A 21680-nucleotide genomic window follows, 5' to 3' on the forward strand; every position below is an offset into this window, starting at 1 on the left:
AATGAAGAAACTCCAATCTATGAGTTTCTTGTCTCCTGGCTTAACCTGGCTTGTTTTCTTGGCTTTGCTATCCATTTAATTCTGATCTTCATGTTTAGCGTTAAGGCTCCTTGTTTGACCCAGCCACTTATGTGTTTGTTTTTTGTCTTTGTTTTGTAAAAATCTATTGGCTTTCAACCCCTTTGGAAATTATCCGTGTTTCAGTTTTGGTTTTCTTCGTTTGATACTTAGCATAACCTTGACATAACATCTTGTTTTCCAGATCTTAGTCTGCAGCTTAAGTTTTTCTTGTTTCTGGCTGAAAGCCTTGAAATTGATGGACTGAATCAGAAAGTCCAGAGTGGGGTATAGTTACCTCTAGAACCTATTACTCTTAACGTAATCTGGACTTCTTGAGAGTTATATGTGTAGATTCCTTAATAATGAAATAATAATATTACTGTTAAAAAGATTGGTCAAAATTAACCACTAGGGTCATTCACTCTCATTATCATAAGCTAGTTACCAGCTTATAATGATTGTCAAACTGCAGTTCCAAATTTGATCCTTAAGGCATGGATTTGATGCTTCAGGTTTTGCTGTCTGGTGTGTAATGAAGTATCATGATGGAATAAACAATGGGACCAAACTAGTTATTCAAACCAGTTCCTGCCCATCAATGGGTAACAGTGTATCTGTAGCATCTGTCTGACCAGTTCTGTGTTTATTAGATACAGTTTTTCCAGAACTGGTAGTTAGATTTAGAAACATGGTTTTAAAAACCCCTCCCCAATAAATGGAAAGATAGCTATGCCTGCTCTTTTTCTTTGGCACTTCGTCTTTTAAAGATATATTTTCTTCAAGTCCTCATCCATACCATCTCTGAAATTAAGACTGCATCTCGGATTGGAAGGGTATGTGAGCAGTCCTTCCTTCTCCAGTTTGTGAGGCATGCTGACCTTTTTGGCAGGGTCTCTCCAGAGTGTTTACTGCTTCTGTAGCAATACAGAAGTTTTTCTCAAATTTTCTCTTGGTTTCCTGTGTTTTATGTGTTCAGTTATTACTCATGCTGATAAGCATTGGTTTATTATTTTAGAAAATATATTTGTCATTTGCTAGACCTTGATCTCAGGTTTTTGTAAAGCTGGTATATTAATTTTTCTTCACTTCATTAATTTCATTAATTTGCATCTATGTTGGCAGAGAACATTAATTGGTTTCTTGGTACTCAATACATTCTTTGGCCATTAAAGTAATTTATAGGCTAATCAATCTGGAACCACTAGATGAAAGTTGTACTTTCTCCTCTATTTCCCCTATGTGTTAGGTAAAAGTTTAATAAGCACATTTCTGGTAATTTCATTTTCTCCATATATTTTTTCTAAGTTTTGCTTCCCTTTCAAGCTGTAAAAGGTATCATGGAATCATTACAGGTCTTAATGCCACCTGAAATCATTTATCGTATATATTCAATGTAAATAAGAAAATATGGCACATCAAATAGAAGTTCAAGAAAAGGAGTCTGGTGTAAGTCATAGTGGTACCAGAACTGAGAATTTTTAGTTATCTACTTGGTGATGCTAAGTTTTTTGCTTTAAGATCTTTGGCTAACTTAAAATCTTTGATAATAAAAAAATATTTTAAATCAGCCCAGAAAAGTCCACAAAATGGCTTCTCTTTATAGTAGCAAATTATTAGTGTCAGCATTGTGGCTTTCACTGTGAAACTAAAGGTTTTGATTAAGGTTTTATTTCTCAAAGTATTCAAAGGGTTTTATATCTTTTCCTTATTGTACTGGTATAATCTGAAACACTGATCCTCTTTAGGAGCTTTTCTGTTGACGTGTGCCATAAGCCCATACCATTTATTTATATCAGCTTGACATTTTTGTGACTCTCTTCAAGCATATTTCCCTAATGTAAACACAGGACTTTAGCTTTTAAGCAGATAATTACCATAATTTTTATGCCTAAAATACCAGTATTAACTAGAAACAAAGAATGGTATCCTAATGCAAACCCTTTGAAGTTGGGGCAGCAATTGCAGTGATCACTGCAAGAATGTTTTTATGAAAGAGCTCAGTAAGGAAGGAGTTCAGCACATTTGTTGTGGAGGAGGGTAAGGAGTAGGTAAGGACGAATGAAGTGGGTGAGTGCTTGTGGCCTTTCCTGTCATACCCAGAGATAAACTTAATTTCTCTCAGGCTATAGATAGAACCTCTCCTTGCCTTCTACCACCTTCTAGCACCACCTCCCTCTTCTATCCCAAATTAATTAGTATCTGCATTCACAGAATCTTTTAGTTTTTAAATAAATTTTATATGTATATGTAATGTATATATAGAGAGAGTGATACTAATCATAAAATAATGAAATTCAAAAGTAACTCTGCTATTATAAATGTGTAATATTCATGGTTATCTTGGAGATATTTTGAGTGCAATATTGGCAGAAAGTTCACCAGTTTTTGTCAGTTTAATCACAAAATATTTTATTTTACTATATATTTTTTTACTTTATTTTACTTTATTTTTAAAAAAGATTTTATTTATTTAAGAGAGAGCACAAGTGAGAGAGGGAGCATGAGTTGGGGAGGAGGGGCAGAAGGAGAGGGAGAAGCAGACTCCCCGCTGAGCAGGGAACCCAATAAATGGATGTGGGGCTTGATCTTGGGAGCCTGATAATCATTACCTGAGCTGAAGACAGGGATTACCGCACTGAGCCACTCAGGTGGTCAGTTACAAAATATTTTAGAAGAGGGTATGTTTGATGCTTAATATATACTTGTAGAGCATAATTCTCCAAGTCTCTACTCAGAAAATAGTTCAGAGAGGTAGATTTGGCTGCATCACAACAAAGCACTTTCTATCATGCAGAAGTATAAGACAGAAAGGATTATAAGTTCCGTATTGGAAAGAGGTTCAATCTGAAGCTCACAGCTAGCTACTCAGAATGTATAAAAAATGTAAAGGTTAAATGAGCATAGATAAGTTTTCTTCTATGATTTTATGAGTTATTCCTATTCCTACAAAATTGGACCACTTTGGTGAGCTTAGCCATTATGCCCAAGTGAGTTAACTCTTCCTTTAATTCCTTTATTAGTTTTTCTTGTTTCAGGGTTTCAGTTCTCTTCCTCACTATCCACTGATGTGCTCGGAGATGAATATGCATAACTCTGAACCAAGAAGAAAATACAGAGTATTATAGGGGGTATTGGAAGTAGATAGAAGGCAGGGAGCTATGTGAGGAGAGAGTATAAGACTCAAGGGATACAGATAGCTATCTTTATTATTAATTCATTCAACAAACACACTTTAAGTGATGAAGTACTTTGTAGAAGATCAGTGAGTGGTCCTTCTGGTATAAGAGGCAGATAAGGAATAAATGAATATCCAATTTAATGTCAGATCACATCAGGAATTACAAAGAACTAGGAAAGGATGGGAAGAGGAGAGAAGGGGTATGATTTTGTTTAGGTGATCACACATGCCCTCTCTGGGAAGGTGACATTGATGTAAATCCCTGAAGGAAGAAATAGGAGTAAGCCACCTGAATAAGAATTCATTTATTTCACATTTATTTAGTGTCTGTTTATTGAACACTTTATATATGATGCTAGACTCTGTCTGGGAGTTGAGGATACAATTTTGGTGAGGAGAGGACAGTCAGACAAAACTCCCTACTTATGTGCAACTTGTTTTCTAGTAGAGAGGGAATATTTTGGGGAAAAGTGTTTCATGTGGAGGGAACAAGGAGTGCAAAGGCCCTGAGATGGAACCATGCTTGGCCTATTCCAAGAACAGCACAGAGGTGAGTATAATTAGAAAGAAGCCAGTAAGACAGTTAATGATAGATAAAATCAAAGAGGTAGCCAGACCCTAGACCATATAAGGCCTTTGAACTTTACTCTTAGGAAAACCAGAAGGTATTGAGAAGACCAGAAGCTATTTAAGCAGAAGAGTTGACATGATCTGACTTAATTAGGTAAAATAGAATTATTTTGGTTATACTGCATAACAGTTAAGGAAAGAGATAAGGTAGGTGGCTTGTACCAGTGTTAGAGGAAGTAGTAGTGAGACATGGTCAGATTCTATATCTGCTTTGAAGGTAGACCCATCCATAAGTGAGGAGTCAATGATGACACCTAACTTCTGCAGAATGGAGGTGACATTGCTGGATATGGAAAAGACTTTTAGGAGGGACACATTTGAGTTCAGTTTTCAGATATGTTAAATGAACTGAGGGTAAGAGAGAGGTCAGGGCTAGCATGTAAATTTTGAGCTTTGGGCATGAGGATGTTATTTAAAATGGGGAATGAAATCATTTAGTGAGTGAAATGTGAGTGAGAAGACTGAGGACTGAACTCTAGGACACTCGAGTGTTTAAAGGTCAGGGAGAGGCAGACAAACCAGCAAAGGAATCTAAGAGGTGACTCATGGTGTAGGAGAAAACTAGGGGGGTATGTACTCTGGAAACTAAGCAAAGGAAGTTTTTCAAGAATAGCCATGTAGAATGCTACAGTAGGTTAAATAAAATGGGTAATCAGAACTAACAATTGGACTTGGCCATAGAATGCCACTGAGGACCTTGATAAATGTTTCTTTGGAATAGGGAGATGAAAGCCTGACTGGAATGTGCTTGAAAGAGCCTAATAGGGGAAAGTAAAGACTCTTTTATCATATCCATCAGTTGAACTGTTTGATGGCCTGCCAATGCCAGAAGGCATGCCAAAGTCTTAAGGTATAAAGATGATGAAATTGATCTCAACCCTCCCAAGAACTCAGAGAGAGGTGGAGGGATCAGGAAGCAACTGACAAAGTACACTTTATGCCCTATAAAGACATAGGTACATGTGTAGGTAGCATTAACGCATTAACACAAGTAAGATACTAATTTTTGGGAGACTGAGAAAGTTATAGAAAGGAGGTGAATATGACCTCAGACTTAAAAAACGAGGAGTAGAGAGCTAGGCAGACAAGGAGCAGAGAGCTGATAAGAGTGTCAGTAAGACAGATATAACAGTAGTCCAATGCATTTAGACTCTAGGGGCATAGAAGATTGCCTGGAAATGAAGCTGGCAGGGTAGCTGGTATCACTGTAGAGGAGTAATATCATGGTGACAAGTTTAGACTTTTGTCCATAGGGATGGATAATTAATTGAGACTTAAACTGGGGAGTGGTGTGATCATATCTTCATTTTAGAAGGACCACTTGGATATTCTAGAAAGATCAGCCAGTGAACTGTGTGCAGAGTGAAGTAGAAATAGGAAAAGCCAGAGGGAAAAGTCTCAGTTCAGGGACTATTAACCCTGCTAAGAATGCTGTGGGGCCTTGGTCCTGAAGCTCCAGTGACGGGGGAAGAAACAAAGGAGAGTGTGTGTTTAGGCATGATGAGGGTGGGGAAGCATGAATGATCCACGGTTTCTAACTTGGGTAGTGTGGTAGATAGTGATTACATAACCACCAGCATTAAATGAAATAGCACAGGCAACCAGTTGGTACCAAACAGTATGAAATTTTGTGACATTGTGTGTGTGTGTATGCAGTAGAGGGTGATTTCTGTTTTAGTAGAAGGAAGTAAATAATGGAGCAGTGACATTGATTAACTTGCATAGCTTCCTTATCTTGATTCTCCCTTAGAGAAAGTACAGTTCCCCAAAAAACTTTTAAATGCTAATTAAGTAATTAGAGATTGAAGAGAAATAATATCCTTAGTAGAAGATAGGATATAAAAAAAAAACTAAAGAAGAATAAAAGTATTTTATAACTTGGAAGTTTTGCAATGTTTTAATTCCATTTTGCTAAATTTATAAACCTGTTATGCTTCCAGAGTCCTGTGCATTTGATGTCTTTTTCATTTATAAGGCAAGTGTTAGAGATGTGTGACTATGTAATTGATTTAAGAAATAATCTAAATTTACATTTTGTATACTTTTAGATTTGTCTGTATCCAATTTTTGTTCCACAGTTTTCTTGGAAGATCTTTTAAAGCTCAATACACTCTGCTCTCCAGGCATCCCTTTCTTTTATTCTCATTAACCATTAGTAATGTGGCCCCAGACACCTACAATGCAGTTAGGTCAGTTTCAGTTTATAAATGCATTCTAGTCCTGCATTCTTGAGATTATACCAAAGTTACCTTGATTAAAGTGTGGATGTGAAATGGTTAATCACATCATAATTTTGGAATGTACCAGCTCAATCCTCCAGAGGCTCTCTTTTCTCATTTACAGGTTCCTGAGGGGCATCTCACTATTGTTTCTATAAAACATCTGCCAATTCATAAAGATGGCTTGTGTTGGCCAATTTTAGGTCATGTGCAGATAATAGCACGTGGAGCTGGATCATTTTCACTTAGTATAAAAAGAAAATTTCCAGCAGTTAGAAAATATAAAAGAAGGAAAAGAAAGAAGAGAAACTAAATGTAATTAACATGTATGCCTAAAAGTGTTTTAATTATAGGTCCAGTTTTATAAAACCACATGGTTTATTGCTATTAGATTTGATTTCAGGCTGTGTGTTGTATTTCAGGAAGTTTCAGCTGATCCTACCGCCACCCTTACCGCAGCAGAAGAGAGAAAAGAGAAGGTACCAAGCCCACACCTCAGTCACCTAGTGGTTTTGACATCTGGGGATACATTATATGGGCTGGCGGAAAGAGTGGTAGCCACAGAATCCTTGTAAGTTCTTAAAAACAGTTGCTTTGCCTTTAAGTATTTAAGAAAAGTTATAAAAGTAAGCATTGTAAAACTAGATTTCTAGCTTTATCCATCTTCCACTTCTGAGTGTCACTTAATGTATTTCTGAGGAGTGTGTCCTAAAATAGATTACCAATCGATTTTTAAAACTGCATGGTTGGTTTTCAGTTACATATATGGAAGAAAGGAAATCTTTTAGGTTTCAGTCCTGAGCAACATGATCCATGCTTTAAAGTTAAAAGTTAAAAAAAAAAACAAACTATAGCATATTTTATATTTTCCTATTAAATTATGATTCTGAAGAAACTAGTTACATTGTCAGTTTAGTGTTAAATATAGTCAGCCCTTCACATCAGCAAGAATGCTTCTTGACCTTTATTAAATCCTCCAATTTTTAATACGGGTGAAGCGCATGATCTTCCATAAAATGTAGTCCAGTAAACTTAAGAGCTTTTGTGTACATAACAAAACATAGGGAAAAACAGGGCAGCTGCTGGCAGTCCTCCGGGCAAATGACTTACACTCTTGCACACCAGCCTCCTGACCGGAAGTTCACATGTATGTCTCAGCCAAGTTACGGTTGGTTGCATGAGGTTACTTATAAGAAATGCCAGATGTTAAATCTGTGAATTCAAGTATCTGTTCTCTATAATTTAATGGGATCCTTTACAGGAAATCTTTGCAAACAATACTGTTGTATTTCTTCTTCAGTCTTTCATGTGGTCTGTGCCCCTGTGTTGCCTGCAGAACAGCATAGCTCTGCACCGTGTGGTTCCCAGAGCAGTTGATTGGAAGTTACCCTTCTTCCACCTCTGCTCACATTCCGTGTAGGTTGTAAATGAGCTACTACCAGATAGTTCACTCAAGTGGAAAAGAACTGTAATGGTTGAACTTTTGCTTAGAGATCTTAATGATTACTTATATAAAAGTATTAACAGGCTGTGGATCCTGCACTTTGCTTTCATGGTGGGTTATTTATTCCCTTTAGGGTATTCTTGGCTGAACAGTTTGAGTTCCTTCAGCCTCATCTGGATGCTGTGATGCCTGCAGTCAAAAAGCCCTTTCTCCAGCAGTTTTATTCTCAGGTCAGAGATACTCTTGGATGTCACTTCAGTTGTGAGCACATTATCTTGGGTTTTTTCACTAATGACCAGTCTCCAAATTCCAGGAGAATGATTAGAATGTGCTTATTCACTCATGAATTCTTGTATTAAATACTTCCTGAGTACCTTGCATAACTTTTAGTCTAATGAGAAAGAGAGAGAGAGAGAGAGAGAGAGAACCCATTAAAACTATTTACAATTAAAAAAAAACTATTTACAATAAAGTATGATAAGAGGAAAGAAACAGCAGCAGGGTATTTAATCTTGGCTGGAGAAGGAAGGGAGGAAAAGGTTGCCTAGAAAGACTGTCTAGAGGAAGGATATTTAAACCGAGCAGCCAGCTACATTGGTAATATATTCCAAACTAAGGGAATGGCTTCTGTGAAGACCAGCCAGTGAGCGAAAGCATGGTGCATGTAAGTGGCTGAGGGGAAAAAAACTCTGATTGTCACAGCAGAGAAGAGGGCTAGTGGTGCTAGAGATGGCTGGAGTAATAAAGCAGGAGCCGCATGGTCATGGTGCTCTCAGCCAGGAGGTGGACTCTATTTTGAGAGTACTGGGAAGGTCCCAGAGGACCTGAAACAGTTTAAGTGGTGTGACAGTGTGTTTTAGAAAGAGTGGTTGGCAGCAGTAGATGGCAGGCCTCCAGGCAGGGAGACCGGCTTGAAGGATCCTACAGAAATACAGTTGAGAGATGATGAAATCTTGAGATGGGGCAGTTGGAGTGGAAATGGAGAGAAGTGAAAAAAAAAAAAAAACAAACATGAGAAATATTTGCTCATCTCTGAAAAATCCACGGTTCTTTTATTGTTATGCTATCAGTGGCCTCAAGTTGGTTGTATGTCTAAAAATTATGTTTTCTGAGACCTTTGCCGAGAAACAAAAGTGTTTTCGTAATTTAAATCTCAAGATATATAGTATATATATTTTATTTTTAGATGTGATGTATGCTAGAAATAGGCATAAAATATTTTTTATAAATTTGATACTTTTAGTAAATATTTGTCTTCCTTTCTGTGAAATTTATTTCAGACAGTTTCAACTGCCAGTGAACTACGCAAACCAATTTATTGGATCGTAGCCGGTAAAGCTATTGATTATGAACAGATGCTGCTCCTAATGGCTAATGTGAAGTGGGATGTAAAAGAAATTATGTCACAGCACAACATCTATGTAGATGCACTGCTAAAGGCAAGTACGCGAGAAAGGCCTTTGTTAAAGATGAGTCCACCAGGAAAACTATTCCTGTCATTGTACTTGCTCTCAAGTAGTGAGATTATAGTTATTACATCTCTAACATCATGATATTAAAGCCCCTGAATTGGAACAGATTTGCTTTTTGAATTTTGTGTTCTTTAAGACCCAAGAAATTTTTTGTTTTTGCTCACTAATATCCTGTCTTGAATTAGAGTTTGATTGGCATGCCTTGGCTGACTTTCATATTAAGTAATTTCAATAACGATGGCTATGATGACAAGAGATATTTCTATTCATTAGAAGTTATATCTGTAGTTATATGGATTTATTACCAAGAGACCAGGCCCCTGATGATTCGGTGGTGTTGTTGTTATTTCCAGAAATCACATTACTTTTGCAACATGTCATGCAAAATTTTTGCATTTAAAACTCAAATTTAAAAGTTTTCTGGGAAAAAATAAAAGAAAATAAAATAAAAGTTTTCTGGGAAGAATTGTACATTTTTTTAATCATTTATGCATCAGGAGATATTTGTCGATCACCTGACACGTGCAATACACTGATCTAGGTGCTGACAACATAGTTGTGAATTAAGGAACTTACATGCCCTCAAGGAATTTATGTGCCAGTAGGGAAACAAGTTATGATAAAATATGTCAGATAATGAATAGTCCTGTGAACAAGTAAATAAGCAGCAGAAGAGGGATAGAGAGTGGCAGGGGGTGGGTTAGGGGCAATATTGTTTATTTACGTGTGGTCAGAAAAGGATTCTGATAAAGTGAGAGTTGGGTAGAGGCCCGAAGGAAGCCAGGAGATAAGCCATGTGTATGTCAGGTGAGGAAAGAGCATCTGAGGAGATGAAAACTGCTTTCAGAAAAGTCTTATTTTTCATATTTGTCAGTGAAAAGAAAATTGGCCCTTCTTAAGATCCTGACTTTTATCTTGTTCACACAAACATTTTTACTTGCTTAGTCCAGGGCAACAGATGGTAGTTGGGGACACTTGCAAACCAATAAGCAAAGCCAAAGATCAAAATAGATATCAGGAGGCACCTGGGTGGCTCAGTGGTTAAGTATCCGCCTTTGACTCAGGTCATGATCCCAGAGTCTTGGGATTGAGTCCTGCATCAGGCTCCCTGCTTCTCCCTCTGCCTATGTCTCTGCCTCTCTCTGTGTCTCTCATGAATAAATAAATAAAATCTTAAAAGAAAAAAAAAAAACAGCAGTGGAATTCCTCTCTCTGCCTGGTACCTTTTTGAGCTCTGTGATGGAGACTGCAAGGTTGTCCCCAGACTTGGGAACTAAGGGTGGAAGATCAGTTAGCAGTGTCTAGGGGTTAGTGTCAGGTCTAAGGGGTGAGTGACAAAGGTGCTCTGTAATTGCCACCTTGGGAGAACTTTGATTTCTAGGACCCCCATGATATTTCAATTGGGAATTTTAATTTGGAATGTGATACAAATATAATTTATAAATAATCATGCATCTTTTTTTTAAACAATTTTGTTTTTGAAAAGTTGATTTCATTTTTTAATGGCATGCTAACCATGGTACTCATAGGGATGCAAGAAGAAAGATTTCTGCACTCAGTGAATATGTATTCTAAAGGAGCCTACTTGCTTTGGTTATTTTTTTTTTTTTAGGATTTTATTTACTTGAGAGAGAAAGTGTGTGTGTGTATGTGTGCACGCGGGGAAAGGGAGAGAGAGAGAGAGAGTCTCGAGCAGATTCTACACTGAGCTGGACGGAGCTCGATCCCACAACCCTGAGATATGACTGAGCTAAAACCAAGAGTCAGATGCTCAACCAATTTGAGCCACCCAGGTGCCCCTCGTTATTTTTAATTATAAGAAACATTAATATTGTAAGAAAGAACCAATGTTATTCAGATTATTAACATGAACCCAGTTTTTAGGAGTTTCAAACCTTCTTTCCTAAGAAAGCTTTTATATAACTTCTATTCATGCTATTACTTTTCCAAGTCTAAACCTTTAGGTAAAAAGCAATCTGCATTTGTTGGCCTCCAAAAATCTTAAGTAAAATGAAGTGTTTTTATTGTTCATTTAACAAGCATTCTTGAACATTTAATTTAGCAATGAGTAGAATGACATTGTTTACAGTTAACATATAACTTTATATTTTTTAAAGATTTTATTTATTTAAGACAGAAAGAGAAAGTGAGACCATGAGTGAGAGGGAGGGGAAGAGGAAGAAAGAGAAGCAGGCTCCCCACTGACCCTGGGATCCTGATCTGAGCAGAAGGCAGATACTTAAGTGACTAAGCCACCCAGGTGGTCCAGGATATAACTTTATTTTTTAAATATTAGTGGAAAATACTGAATCGTGACTGGAAATCTAAAGCAGAGTTTACTGCAGTGAAGCATAAATGCAATAGCAAATACTAGTGTTCTACTAGATTCATAACATGAAGAGGATAAAGATACTTATTTAACTTTGATTTTCAAAAGTAAGCTTAGTGGATTTAAAATTCACTTTTTCATATAATTAAAAGCAATTAACTGTCAAAAATAAATCATCAAAAAATTGTGATTAGCAAAAGAGGAAAAGGATAATAAGTAATCATGTGGTAGCTTGAGTGGTGATGATTATATTAGATTTTTTTCCCTCTGGTATGTTATTAGAGAATTTGAACACATATCAGTCTTGACTTGTTAAGCATTGTGTAGCTACTGTCCTGAGGAAACTAAAGAAAAAAAATCTCATTTTTAAACCTATTAAATTTATTTGAAACGTATTGTTTTTTTTTTTTTTTTAAAGATTTTACTTATTTATTCATAGACACAGAGAGAGAGGCAGAGACACAGGGAGAGGGAGAAGCAGGCTCCATGCAGGGAGCCCGATGCGGGACTTGATCCCAGGTCTCCAGGATCACACCCCAGGCTGCAGGCGGCACCAAACCGCTGCGCCACCAGGGCTGCCGAAACGTATTGTTAAGGAAGGGTCGATAGCATTTACTTTTGTAAATTAATGTATTTAGATGATAATAGTCCAAAGAAACTAGAAGTACATTTATTGAAGGGTAAACCATTTGCTTTCTTTTTTTTTTTTTTTTTAAGATTTTATTTATTTATTCAGGAGAGACTCAGAGAGAGAGAGGCAGAGACACAAAAGCAGAGAGAGAAGCAGGCTCCATGCAGGGAGCCCGACACGGGACTTGATCCCTGGTATCCAGGATCACACCCTGGGTTGAAGGCAGCGCTAAATCGCTGAGCCACCTGGGCTGCCCTGCTCTCATGTAATTGTTAGGATTTGTCTAAGTTAGTTTCATATATTTTTATTTTTAGTGGAGTGGTATCATAAAAGTTACTAATAAGTAATAAAAATACTCAGTTTTCCTGTAGGAAACAGGAAGTATTTTGTTTTATTATTTCCTGTATTTAAAATTTGCAGCTATTATATGACTTTCAAATCATTCAGAATATAATAATATATTTACTTGTAAAGAATGTGTAGGAAAGAGGATAATTTATCCAATTGTTCTCTAAGGAGTGAGTATAGCCTTAAATTACAAATGGTTCATGATTCACTCTGAGTTGAAAGCTTATCAAAATATTTCTTTAACCTGGGTTTCTTGAAGATAATTTTAAAGACATGTTAGGTTATTACGCTCTTTTAATCCATGCCGACAGTTGCGGAAAAATTTTAGATGAAGAAGCATTTGAACATGTTAGCATTGTTTAATCTGTTAATGATATATATCTCCTTTGAGGTGAAATGTAGTATACTCTGTATCACAACATAGTTTATTCAATTTGATATACTTAAAAAAAAACCCTCTTCATTCTAAGTTCAAGTTACCTTTTGCTTTCTCTTTGTTTTACTTGGTTTGATTCTGAGTCTTTCTAAATCTTTTTATTTGCTGGTAAGATTGGAAAGCAATGTGACATTATAATTATATTCACATATGGCCATGATTTTTGTCTTCTTAGGAATTTGAGCAATTTAACAGGAGGTTAAATGAGGTTTCTAAGAGAGTTCGGATACCTCTGCCCGTGTCTAATATACTTTGGGAACACTGTATACGGCTGGCCAACAGAACTATTGTGGAAGGGTAAGTTTTCATGAAAGCATTATCTGAGTCTTCAATGATCAAGCATAATACATAGAAAACATTGCATGTTATCATTATTGGAGATAATAGGTAGAGAAAGTCATAGATAGCAGACAATCCTGTAATAACTGAGGTTTGACTTTAGAATATAATTGAAGAACCCTTATACCCCAGTGTGCCTTCTCCATCTGAGCTTTCTTTTCTAGGTGGTTACCTAGAACCACCTAGTAGAGCAGTGTAGAAAGTAGCATCTCATGGTTATCTGAAAGTTAAACTCATAATAGTTATTATTACCTATAATTATTATGATGATGATTATCCATGACATTTATTGAGCACCATGTGTCATTTACTGGATCAAATACCTCACAGGATTTTATCACTGAACCCTAACATAAACTCTTTGATGGAACCATTATTCTCTGTTTTCTCAAGGAGAAAACCTTGCTTCAGAAAATCAAGGAGGTTAAATAACTTGTCTAAGTTCACATAGTTTTCCAACACCAAGAAGGTTTATGAACTTCTGATGGCAAAATCAGGCTTCATAACCACTGTCTGTTAGTGGTATCATTATATCATTATAAACTGTATAAATCTTTCATATGTTGACTTTAAAGATCTATCAGTACTAATTTTCCCACTTACTCAGAGACCAGGCTTACATCTAGAATATAAGAAAGCTTATAAAAGCTTGCTGGAAAGCAAGCTGCAGTCTCAAAGACTGTTCATAGTGGTCTGGAATTGCACATCAATTGAATTTCCACATTGTCGTTTATCTGATTTCTTTTAAGCTCTTCTTTGATATAAAGAAGAAGGTATTAGAGAGTGGGGAGGTGAACGGTGACAAGCCGCCAACACTTTTGCCACTCTGTTTTGAAACCAACAGCGTTGTAAATCACAGAATGGCTCAGTGTCAATAGTCATGACTGAAAAGTATTTTTAATAAATTTGTTTAATAAAGTAGAAAAGTGAATAATGTTATATTTCTGTGCAAAATACTTTTTTATTAAAGAAGAAGAAGAAGCCTGATCACTTCAAATAATATGTGCTTTAGATTCCTGGCAAATTTCCTTAGGGGAAGTGCCTAATTCTTAGGGTTGGATTCTCCATGTTTTCTATTATTGAAGGATTGAGGCACTGACTTATGAGTAATCACATGTTGTACTCTTAGGGTTAATACATTCTTATTACTACTCTACCCTAGAACACACAGTTTTCAGGAGTGTGGGGTGTCAGAAGAAGTCTATAAAGTGTATGACAAGTTATGTATGTCCCTTTTTTGCTTATATGCTCACACATTTCTTAGGTTTAGCTGACTGTTCATGGGGGAATTACTGCATTTGTTTCCTCTGCATCCAGCAGTTACAATATTGAACAGTTTTATGAAACTAAGATTACTTTGGAGTGTTCATAGCTTAGTTTTTTTTTTTTTTTTTTAATTTTTATTTATTTGTGATAGTCACAGAGAGAGAGAGAGAATGAGGCAGAGACACAGGCAGAGGGAGAAGCAGGCTCCATGCACCGGGAGCCCGACGTGGGATTCGATCCCGGGTCTCCAGGATCGCGCCCTGGGCCAAAGGCAGGCGCCAAACCGCTGCGCCACCCAGGGATCCCCATAGCTTAGTTTTTATAAATAATCTTGGCAGCCAGATTTCCGGGAATACCAGTTTTACTTTCTTACAGATAATTATGTTAATTGACAGGGGGAGAGAACTGTAGAGCAGCCAAAAACTTAAGCAGTTAGTGGATCTCTTTGCTTAGCAAACGGGGAAGCTGAGGCCCCATTGGTAAAATGAGTATGGAGTGCTGGGGCCCCCGCTGAACCCAGTCCTTCTAACACAAGACTCCTGTGCTCTTTTTCCTATAATCCTCTCATTTCTGGAGAATCTGTCGAGATATGGGTTAAAATAGAGTTTAAGTACCTACAGATTTCTTTTTCCATCCTATCATTTCTGTTTTTTTTATTATTATTATTGTATATCTTAGATATGCCAACGTCAAGAAGTGTAGTAATGAGGGTCGTGCCCTGATGCAATTGGATTTTCAACAGTTTTTAATGAAACTTGAAAAACTAACAGATATTAGACCCATTCCTGATAAAGAATTTGTGGAGACATATATTAAAGCCTACTACCTAACTGAGAATGACATGGAACGCTGGATCAAAGAGCACAGGGTGAGAGCTGGAAAGCAGTCCATTGGATTTCTATTCCTTTTCCTCTGTGCTGTTCTTGTCTGCTGTATTATATAATTCAAAATCGTGAGAGTGCAGTGTAAAGCAACAGCTGATTCTTTACCATATTTGCACTGTGTCTATGCAATGCCCTTTGCATAATCAAATCCTTTTGAGACCTCTCCAAACTGCAACAGTAATTATCTGAAAAGGTAGCCAGAGCCTGAACTTTAGCTGTGTTTATCCTGCAGCTGTGTTGTGGGAAAAGCCTGGCATTGGTTAACATCAAGACAAATTGAAGACAGCAACGTTGTCTTGTGATTCACAAGCTAATGTCTATTCTATAACTTAAATCTTATGGTCCTCAACAATGAATTGGCATCATACTGACATGTATTAGTGATGATTAGGTGTATTAATATTTAAATGACTAAATTTAACTTCTTCCTGCGTTAGATTTTACCTTGAGTATAGATGGGGTCATTTTTCTTCTGTGTGGATATATAGATAAGTAGAGAAAAATATTATTTATTAGGTGTTATTTAAGATGCTGAATTTTTGGCATTGTTTAATGCAACATATTTCACCAGAGCATGCTCAATATGGGGAGCTTTCCTATATGATTGTTCTACTGTTTGTCTAGGTAAGGCAATATGTGGAGATAGAAAATGAAAATATGGCAAGTAAAAAAAAAAAAGAAAAGAAAATATGGCAAGTATTAAAATTATCACCTAGTTTTATTCCTTCACTAACTCTAGTGATCACATTTACTTATGCTGTAAACATCATGGGTAAAAGCTAAGTAGATTGTTATTTCATCTGGGTAAGGAAATAAGGAATTATTTATATTTGCCTTATCAGGCTCATCCTATCTGATTTTAATACTCTAGAGAAATGAAATGAATATTAGCCTGAGTTTTGTGTAAATGTGCCCACTGTAGGTCAGTTCCAGATCCTTAGGAGCAAAGTAGAAATGTACATATTATTTTCAATGATTTTTATCAGTACATCAGAATTGAGAAAAATGTCATCCATTTTAGTCCCATTGACTTCTGACATTTGAAAGCCAGAATACTAAACCAGGAACAGATGGACTGCTGAATGTTGCTGGAATCCATTTAGTAAAGTAAGCTGTAAACACTTGGAAGTCACTCCTGTGGAAGGGGTCTGGGGGAAAAAGGACAAGTAACCAAGGGGATAAAGCATAGGTCTTAGACATATGTTATTTGATGCAAGAATGATCCCCATTTTTGAGTTTTTTCTCTTAATATAGTGAACCAAAATTTTTAGCTTAATATCTTATGAGAACTTTAACTGGTATTTGTAATTCAGTGAAATTTTTTTGGGAGCCGACTGCCCCCATCTTCTAAGACAGTGTCTAGCCCAGTGCTTGATGACAGTGGATACTTGTTAAATGCTGACTGATTAAGAGAATTTACTAGATGCTACCAGATGCTCTCAGAGCTCAGATACAGAAACTGAGTAGCTTTCTGAGTTTTTAAAATGAACCTTTTTTCATATTTTGAAATTGTCTGTTTAGTGGTTATAACTCCAATGACAACAGGTGACTTTTCTTATTAGATGGTAGTATAGAACTCTGTTTCCATGTCTGAACCCTTTTTGTTCATCCTCCAGAACCAGATCAATATGCAAACCTTTCTGGTAAATCCTTATTCATTCTTACCCTAACAACTCATTATCCGAAATTTGGGAACCAAATAGATTTGTACAGCATAAAAGACATAGTCTTAATTTTACTTACTAGCTACAATGGCAACATGAGGGTTTAAAAGCCAGTAACTTTCTGATCCTGGTTACTCTACTCATTTGTCATATCTTAGAAAAGTTGTTCTGTGGTTAGAGATTTTTTTCTTTCGCCTAAAATGTTTGCAAAATGTAGAGTGCCAGAAAATAATTACTTAGTAGCATTTTAAAAATTTGAGAGGTCAGTATATTTTAATAACTTAATAAAGACTGCCACAGAAACAAGCATAAAGTGTCTGGTCTTAAAAGTAACAAAAGCATAGGCACGGCAGATTATTTTGCCATATTGAAGAAACTACTCCTTTCTGTTTCAAATGTGTCCTGCAGTGTCCTTATGATTATTACAGCTCAGTAAACAATTTATCTTCCATGTCTCAAAGTATGATTTCCCCTGCTTTTCACTGACTTGTAGTGCTCAGTCACTGTCCACTGAAAACTAAATATCTGCGTGTTCTTTTCTGTGCATTGGTCAAATATGTCTTTCAGTGTACTAAATTTGGATCTTTTTTTTCTCTCTCCTCGCCCCCCCAATGTACCTCGAGCAGGAATATTCAACGAAGCAGCTGACCAATCTGGTAAATGTTTGCCTAGGATCTCATATCAATAAGAAAGCAAGACAAAAACTCCTCGCTGCTATAGATGATATAGACAGACCTAAAAGATAAAGAATACATTCTTTTTTCTCAATGGCATTGATCTTCTCTCAACACATATGACATGAAAGCCAGTTTTCATGCACTCTTGACTATTGTCTGCTAAGAAATCTTTGTGCATGTACTTTCCAACTGGAAAGTGGAAAACACTGAAATTTGTGTGGTGTTCTGAAATGACTTTTATATGCTCTGGTCCTTCTCTTCAACTCTTAAGTCTCATTTGTTGTATTATTTTTCTGAAAGTATATTATTGCCTTGTCATAAGTATTGTTCTGTGACTACAATTACACATTTTACTGAGGAATATACTGTAAGTATATGCTTAGTGATAATAATACATCCATGGGCAGTTCTTGGAGAATGAATTTATGTTGATATTTTTTGCCCTCTCTACTTGGTTCTTAATATATAAATGAGAGGGTTTATGTATAGCATCTCCTAATTATGAGCTCTGCATGAAAATTGAAAAGTATACATAAGCAAAATAGTTGAAAAATCAGTATGTTCTCTGTGTTTTTAAATGTCAGAGTTTATGTTGGGGTTAATTTGGTTATAACAGTGATCATAAATGATGAAATTGAATAAATATTATACTCTAACATGATCTGCCTATGTGAGACTAAATTTTGATATTTTTCCACAGCAAGCAGAGTTTATGAAACTGTAATGGAATTTTTCGTTGTGTTCTAATTTTAATGATCTTATGTCCTGGTACCAGTGGTGAAAAGTAGTTTCGTCTATCTTTTCAGAGCCTGAGTAGCACCTAGAGTAGTGATTATAGGATTTTTTTTCCCTTTTTCTTTTCTCTTTTCTTTTTTCTTTCTTCCTCCTTTCTTTCTTAGTTCCTTCCTTCCTTTCTTCCTTCCTTCCTTCCTTCCTTCCTTCCTTCCTTCCTTCCTTCCTTCCTTCCTTCCTTCCTTCCTTTCTTCCTTTTTAAAATGTGGGACATTTTTTCACATAAGCGTTGCTCTCTTTGAATTCTGCTTTTGTCTTAGGACGGGAAAACCTGGTTTAGCTGACTTAGGGAAAGAACTGATAATAGTCAAGCATAAGTTTATGATCATATATTCACCTTACTTAGATATCTGCTTTGTATCACAGACGTAAAATAATGTAAGCTAGCAAGGAATAAACTTTGGAACTCAGTTAATTAGTTTTTAGTAACTGTGTACTTTGCTTTGAAACCAGAGATCTATCAACATATATGACATAAAAGTCAGTTTCCCATGCACTCCTGCCAACTGTCTGATAAGGAATTTTTTGCATGTTCTTTGTTACTGGAGAGTAGAAGACTCTTAAATTTGTGTGGTATTGGTACAGGTTTACTGGGTATAACCTGTAACATGAATAGCTCACAGAATTCTGAAGCATCATCTCATGAGAAACAGGCCTTGTGTCCTCTGTGAGTCTTCCTATCACAGGAACTGAGATGCTGAAGTGGAGGGCAAAGGGTGGCATGTGATCAAGCACGGAGGTGAATAAGGAGGTGATTGCCACTCAGTGTCTGCCAGTCCCTGCAGATGTTCATAACTGGCATGATATAATGCAAAGCGCTTTTAAAATATATCTCTGTGTGGGTGTTAGTGTGTTTGTCTGTACAATGAGTATTTTGTTTTCAGCCTCACACTTTGTAGTTCATTTACTGTCAATATTGTCAGAAAAACTTCCTTCTCATAAAAAGATATGAGCTTGATGCTGTAATGGTCTGCTTGTGGCATTAGAGTGTGTACTCATAAGGCCGATTTTGCCAGTAGCCATTATCCATATGCAGCCACTGGAAGAAAACAAATATGAAAAAAGCTTGGTCCTCGTGCTTAAATGACATATTCAGCTGGACACAAAGAGCTAATCAGTCTCATTTATTTCTCAGTTGATTAGGAGCTGCTTATTTCTTCTCTTTAACATGGATGTTATAGTTGGCTTTCTTTAATTTCTAGTTTGGTTTGCCCTAGGTAGTATGAACAGCAATCACCTGCCCGGTAGAGTGTTTTCCAGGATGATAGGAATTGATACAAAAGAATTACTTATTAGGGAATCAGCCATGCAGTTTGACAGACCTTTTAACTTACCTCTTACTCTGCTTTGATAAATACTTTTGAAAAAGCTTTTATTTTTTTCCCCATTTCAAAGTAGCTTAATAAGTGCTCATTAACATCAAAACAGTAACAGGATACTTGAGTTGTGAAATTACGTAATAACAAGAGTTACCAGACATTTCTCAGATACATGATGCAGTGATAATGAATTATAACCGTATAACATTTTGTGAGACTAGTTTTAAGATAAATAGAATTGAAAAGCTTGAGAATATAAGTGGAATTACCTGTGTTCCAAAATCTTTACTATTATAAAAATTTTTTGTGTGTCTGAGTTTTCCTTAACTTTGACATTTTATGTGAAAATGTCCTATGAAATTCAAGATTTAAGTTGATATGGGAGCATAGTAAAATAGCATCCCCTGAAAAAGAATGATGATTTCTATAAATGCATTGTCTTGCATTAAAAGATGCTAAGGAGATATATAGTAATCATATGAATGAGTTTGCTTCATTTTATAAAGCCCCCACAGAGATCTTATAAGTTCACTTTGACTAGTAAGCTCATTTGCTCAACTTACAAAATGAAACAGTATTTTGCTTGAAGCCAGGACCATAAGGTATTTTACCATATCTTTAAGCATAATTTCCTTTGAAAATTTCTATTTAGCTGAGTGCTAAAGTGAAACGTTAAGTTAGATTGAATAGATGCTGCTTTACCTGCTCACTGAAATGTAGTCATAAAAAAGGACTTGTAATTCAATTCACTTTGAAAGCATAGTTATCTTTTGTAATGAATAATTGGACCTGAAGATGAAATACAAATTGTGCCCAGAGCAAAATCAAGAAGTCCAGATGAAAAATATTTATATTTCTATATTAATCCTTATGGGTAATTTTAATACACTTAGTAGTTAAAACAAATGGTACTTAACTCTTGAGAATGCTTAATGACAAAAAATTATTAATACTCTGGTATGATCTTTATAAATATTAAGATCATTGAAGCTTTCTGCATATTTTCTTTTTTAGTATTATGGAAAATATTTGCTCAATTCTTATCATCCACAAATTTTTAAAGGCCATCAGAATGTCCAAAGTGCACAACACTCCCAATGTCAGATTTTATACGTGAGAATTATTAAGTGGTTCAAAAATAATTGGGGGAAAACAGTCCATTAACTCTGATATAATTTTTTTGATTGGTGCATCCTTTTGTGAATACTGCTGAGGATACTTGCATCATTTTTTCAGTTTGAAAACAAATCCATAATTAAATTCTCTCTTTTATTTCTAGAGATGTTGAGGGAAGGGGCAGGAATTTGGGAAAGAAGGATAACTAGTCTCTCTCTGGGATTTTGGTACTTTACTGATATGATTTATCTAGAACATTTTTTGTTTTGCTTTTTGTTTTTGATGAAGAACCGTTTTTTTAAAAAAGATTTTATTTATTTATTCATGAGAGACACACACAGAGAGAGAGAGAGAGAGGCAGAGACATAGGCAGAGGGAGAGGCAGGCTCCATGCAGGAAGCCCAACGTGGGACTCGATTCCAGGTCTCCAGGATCACACCCTGGGCTGCAGGTGGCGCTAAACTGCTGTGCCATTGGGGCTGCCCGAGAACTTTTGGTGATTACATCTGGATCTCAAGACTGAGAAGACTCCGTCCTGCTGAAGGTCTCCAGATTTGCTCTTTACAGAGTTTTTCACAGTGAACTGAATCTTTCAATCCAGAAAGGAAATTTTTTAAAAAGTCTACAACCTATATTTTAATCTGTTTCTTCCCCCATCCCTTGTTTCCTTATTCTGACTACCAGTAACCAAAAGGATTTATGTTTTGAAGAAAAGATATTTCCATACTGTGAGTACTTTGGTCCAACCACCACAAATAGCATGCTAATCTTTGCCCTAGACAGAAGAGACATTTTAGTCAGAGTTTCCATTTCAGCAGAAGTCCTTTCTGGAGCCTCCACTGAAGTGCAATTACACCCTCGGGTAACTATTAGAAG

The 21680-nt window shown here is 36.3% G+C and overlaps 1 protein-coding gene across 4 annotated transcripts in view; it reads left to right on the plus strand.

Moving 5' to 3' along the window:
* VPS50 (VPS50 subunit of EARP/GARPII complex) overlaps positions 1-18780 on the plus strand; it is a 132521-nt gene extending 113741 nt beyond the window's left edge. For 3 of the 4 annotated variants that reach the window (XM_038556829.1, XM_038556830.1, XM_038556831.1), the window contains 6 exons: positions 6510-6658; positions 7665-7761; positions 8812-8970; positions 12923-13044; positions 15031-15220; positions 17527-18780. In XM_038556829.1, coding sequence (XP_038412757.1) covers positions 6510-6658; positions 7665-7761; positions 8812-8970; positions 12923-13044; positions 15031-15220; positions 17527-17646 — 837 coding nt within the window. In that variant the 3' untranslated portion in view covers positions 17647-18780. The remainder of the gene's footprint in view (positions 1-6509; positions 6659-7664; positions 7762-8811; positions 8971-12922; positions 13045-15030; positions 15221-17526) is intronic. The other variant, XM_038556832.1, reaches the window with a different exon arrangement.
* The last annotated feature ends 2900 nt before the right edge of the window (positions 18781-21680 follow it).

Source organism: Canis lupus, chromosome 14 (assembly GCF_011100685.1).
Source record: "Canis lupus familiaris isolate Mischka breed German Shepherd chromosome 14, alternate assembly UU_Cfam_GSD_1.0, whole genome shotgun sequence".
Taxonomy (NCBI): Eukaryota; Metazoa; Chordata; class Mammalia; order Carnivora; family Canidae; genus Canis; species Canis lupus.